This window comes from Trachurus trachurus (assembly GCF_905171665.1).
Source record: "Trachurus trachurus genome assembly, chromosome: 12".
In the NCBI taxonomy this organism is placed as follows: domain Eukaryota; kingdom Metazoa; phylum Chordata; class Actinopteri; order Carangiformes; family Carangidae; genus Trachurus; species Trachurus trachurus.
The window spans coordinates 10,871,041-10,875,217 of NC_139908.1; the positions used below are offsets into that span (position 1 = coordinate 10,871,041).

Here is a 4,177-nt window from a genome sequence, read left to right on the forward strand (position 1 = left end):
TCACAAAATGGCTGATGAACCACATTCCTATCTGCATGAATCACTGATAAATTATATTCTGTTCTCACCTATTTAAAATTCATCATGTTTCATCCAAAGTAAACACCAAAATAAAATGTCCCAATGTCCAAGCTATTATTGGAGCTGGGAGTGTTTCATTGCTGCTGTTAACAAGAACAATAGGCAGCCTTGTGCAAACTTGTGCAGTGTGCAGTGATAGAAGAGGAGGGGTAAAAAAAAAAAAAAAAACTTGCTGTGTGAGAGGCAGGCGGTTCCTCCGAGTGACATCAGGACCACCGCACCCTCCTGGATTATAAATTCGGCATGGATGCCTGAACAAACCCCTTTCCGACCTCAGAAGAACTCTGTAGCTAAGAAGAGTGGGCCGGTCACTGCTGCAACAATCATGGCACCAGCTGGAGCAAAGAAGGTAAGAAGAAGCTGCAAGTAGAAGAAGCTGCAGCTTTTTACACTTCAGCTGCGTGTGCGCACTTTTTTTTTTTTTTTTGTCTTTTCGCAGAAGGAAGTGGTTTTGCATACTGCCAACTACCAGCACTGAGAAATATATATGTAACAGACTTATGTGCATGATGTCTTTGTCCTGCTTGATGCGCGCTTTAACTCTTAACGCAGGGGATTTTGGAGCGTCTGGATGCAGGAGAGGTCGTGATCGGGGACGGAGGCTTTGTCTTCGCCCTGGAGAAGAGAGGCTACGTGAAGGCTGGGCCGTGGACACCTGAAGCTGCTGCCGAGCACCCTGAAGCAGGTCGTTATGCAACTCTTCTCCTTAAATGACCTCCGAACCTGTGAATCCAGCTCTGTGAAGTGAACTAACGGACTGGTTTTTGTATCTCCTTTCTTCTTTCAGTGCGGCAGCTGCACAGGGAGTTCCTGAGAGCAGGCTCCAATGTCATGCAAACGTTCACTTTCTACGCCAGTGACGACAAACTGGTGAACCGAGGCAACACTCAGCGCTTCACCGTGAGTTCAGGCTGAGTGACTGCAGCTGCTGGCAGCTCTCAGCTCCAGTCATGGAGAGGGGATGGCAGCTTGGCAGTAGCCTAGTAGTAGTAGTTGCAGGGTTGGCACAGAACCCAAGTGCCCTCAACATGGCAACCTTACACCTTGTGGAGTTTGTTGCATTTAAAATGTGTGTTAATTCTTTTGTTTTTCCTGTGAACTTGCAGGGGCAGCAGATAAACGAAGCGGCTTGTGACCTGGCCCGCGAGGTGGCCAACGAGGGTGATGCTCTGGTGGCCGGAGGAGTCTCTCAGACCCCCTCTTACCTCAGCTGCAAGAGTGAGGATGACGTTAAGGCCATCTTCAAGAAGCAGCTTGAGGTCTTCGTCCAGAAAAACGTAGACTTCTTGATCGCAGAGGTATGTAATCGACACCCGAGATGTTCTGAGAAGTCCAAACGTGAACCAGGTCCTGACTGTAGCAGTGTGGAACTGCACCTCTGGGCTGGTGGAGTCACTTTATACCCACCTAAAAATAGCTGTTGATGCATATCAGTCCATGTCTTCCTGAGTGGCTGCATGCAATCAGGTTACTTTTCCTTTTAATCCGTGGTGTTGACTGCATTTCAGTAGTTCCCTGGCTTTAGCCTCCTCCCAAGGCAACATGTGTACCTTCATTAAAACCCATTGGCAAAGTCTTAAAGTAAATCTCCTGTAACGCACATTAACATTAAGTATACACACCCAGCAAGATGCCACTGTTTCTTTTTAGTATGGTGCAAATTCATTGGCCAGATGCCATCTTGTCTTGTTCAGTGCACCACAGGTATCTGGCACACAATCTGTGTAGTGGCTCCTGCCAGAATCAAATGCATGTTCCTGGTTACTACCAGAAGGTGATTACAACCAACATGCAAGAACAGGGTGTTTCCACACATGGCAACCGTGGCAGCATTTGGGCAGCACCTGCGGCTATTTCTTTGAAACAGTGAGATGATGCAAAATGACAATACGAACTGAAGATGTTGGAAACGTCTTTGTACCATAATGGCTCTCGAATGTGTCATTTTACCCTTTTGTTATGATTCTTTCGAACAGCTTCAGGAAAAGGTGGCATCAGTCTTAATGTTCTGATCCTTTTTACCAGAAAACAATGAATGAAAATCAGTATTAAGTAGTTGAAATGAGTTGATCTGTTTGCCTCTAACCTGGGCTTTTCTGCTTGTTTGCAGTACTTCGAGCACGTGGAAGAGGCTGAGTGGGCAGTCCAGGCTTTGAAGGCCACCGGCAAGCCAGTGGCTGCGACTATGTGCATTGGACCTGACGGAGACCTGAACGGCGTCAGCCCTGGAGACTGTGCTGTCAGACTGGTCAAAGCTGGTATGGCAGATCTGGATGTCGTGTGTGTGTATACATGTCAATGAGAGGGATCGAAGACAAAGATAATATCCAGGCCTGTCAGTATGTGTCAAACGGCCTCCTCAGAGTTCCCATGAACCTCTGACCCTGTTTAAACATCATATACATCACCCAAAAAAGGCTCAGAGGTGGAGGTCAAAGGAAAAGCTGGTTCCTACGCTTCACATAATGCAATTTCATTAAACCGTCTCTGGTTGCATATTTGATCAAAAGTATGTGCTATAGTTTTCTCCTAGCGCTTCATGTACCTTTTTTGTATTTGGTGCCATCTAGTGGTTGTGTGAAGAAATGCACTACTGGTCTAATATGAACTAATCACTTTTTTTTGTGTGTCCTTTCTCCCTGTAGGAGCTCATATTGTGGGCATTAACTGCCATTTTGACCCAGAGACCTGTGTGAAGACTGTCAAGATGATGAAGGAGGGAGTGGACAAGGCCGGGCTTAAGGCTCACTACATGTGCCAGCCTTTGGCCTACCACACCCCGGACTGCAACCGCCAGGGTTTCATCGACCTGCCAGAGTTCCCCTTCGGTACGAAATCAACCCCACACTGAAAAACTAATGTTTCTCACCATTTAGTCTCTAATTGGTTGTCGTCATAATCTATAAATTCTTCCAACAGGTCTGGAGCCGAGGATCCTGACCAGATGGGACATGCAGAAATATGCCCGTGAAGCGTACAACGTCGGGATCCGTTACATCGGAGGCTGCTGTGGATTTGAACCCTATCACGTCCGTGCCCTGGCTGAGGAGCTGGCACCCGAGAGGGGCACCTTGCCAACTGGTTCGGAGAAGCATGGCACCTGGGGCAGTGGCCTGGAGATGCACACAAAGCCTTGGGTCAGAGCAAGGTAGATTGATTTTCTTTTCTGCACCTACTTCTCTCATGGTGTCTCCAGTTTGGATCTAAATGTCACTTCTTCCCCTCCACAGGGCCCGTCGTGACTACTGGGAGACACTGAAGCCAGCGTCCGGTCGTCCTCTCTGCCCCTCCATGGCCACACCTGACGCCTGGGGCATCACCAAAGGCCACGCTGACCTGATGCAGCAGAAGGAGGCCACCTCCCAGGAGCAGCTGAAGGCTCTCTTTGACAAGGCCAACAAAGGCAACTGAGCTCCTCCTCCTCCTCCGATGCATCTGCCTGGAAGGAAGAAGCCGAGGGGGGTGGCGTGAGAGGCCAACTCACACATTCCCTTCAGTTTTACATACCAAAATAAAATCGAAATGCTGAAGTTATCTCTGTCTCTTTAAGGACCATTTTTACTCACATTTCAAATAAGCTTTTCCAGCCTTAGCTAGCAATGATTGCCTTTCAGTACCATTGAGCCCTGTGAAATTACTGTGACTACAAAGCTCAAAAAAGAGCAGCTGTGAACACGCCTGATGCCTTTAACACTCCAATAGTGCTTGTCTTAGAAAATAATGTGTGGCAATAAAGTTCCAGTTGAACAAAACCAGTCTGTGTCAATGGGATTTATTTCCTCTCCTTACCTTCCAACCAAAGATGTTCAAGAAAATGTTCTTAATGCTTCACATGAGCAACATCTATTGGTCAGTCACATGTGGGCTTGTCTATTTTGGGTAAACACTTGAGGCTATTTTTTATTGTGTAAAAATTGTCTTAAACTCACCTTTGGTGTTTTGTCTTGAACAAATTCTAAGCAAAACTAGCCACAGCACACATATTTTCAGAATGTTGTGCAATATTTTCACAATATGTGCAGGAATGTTGTAGGAGCCTGTTTGCAACATCTCGGTTGACATCCCTCTGTCCATTTTTGGTCCAGTGATGACGATG

At 46.9% G+C, this 4,177-nt stretch overlaps 1 protein-coding gene across 1 annotated transcript; it reads left to right on the forward strand.

Annotated features, from left to right (window-relative positions):
* Nucleotides 1–244: 244 nt before the first annotated feature.
* On the forward strand, nt 245–3,615 carry bhmt (betaine-homocysteine methyltransferase). Its single transcript, XM_083983716.1, has 8 exons — nt 245–430; nt 634–766; nt 869–981; nt 1,188–1,379; nt 2,192–2,339; nt 2,727–2,909; nt 3,001–3,229; nt 3,312–3,615. The coding sequence occupies exons 1-8, from the start codon at nt 329–331 to the stop codon at nt 3,490–3,492; spliced, it is 1,281 nt and encodes a 426-aa protein (XP_083839842.1). The 5' UTR covers nt 245–328; the 3' UTR covers nt 3,493–3,615.
* The last annotated feature ends 562 nt before the right edge of the window (nt 3,616–4,177 follow it).

Coding starts and splice junctions, on each gene's coding strand:
- bhmt (XM_083983716.1), top strand. CDS start 329: ATGCCTGAACAAACCCCTTTCCGACCTCAGAAGAACTCTGTAGCTAAG. Junction 767..868: donor TGCCGAGCACCCTGAAGCAG/GTCGTTATGCAA, acceptor TTCTTCTTTCAG/TGCGGCAGCTGCACAGGGAG. Junction 1,380..2,191: donor TAGACTTCTTGATCGCAGAG/GTATGTAATCGA, acceptor GCTTGTTTGCAG/TACTTCGAGCACGTGGAAGA.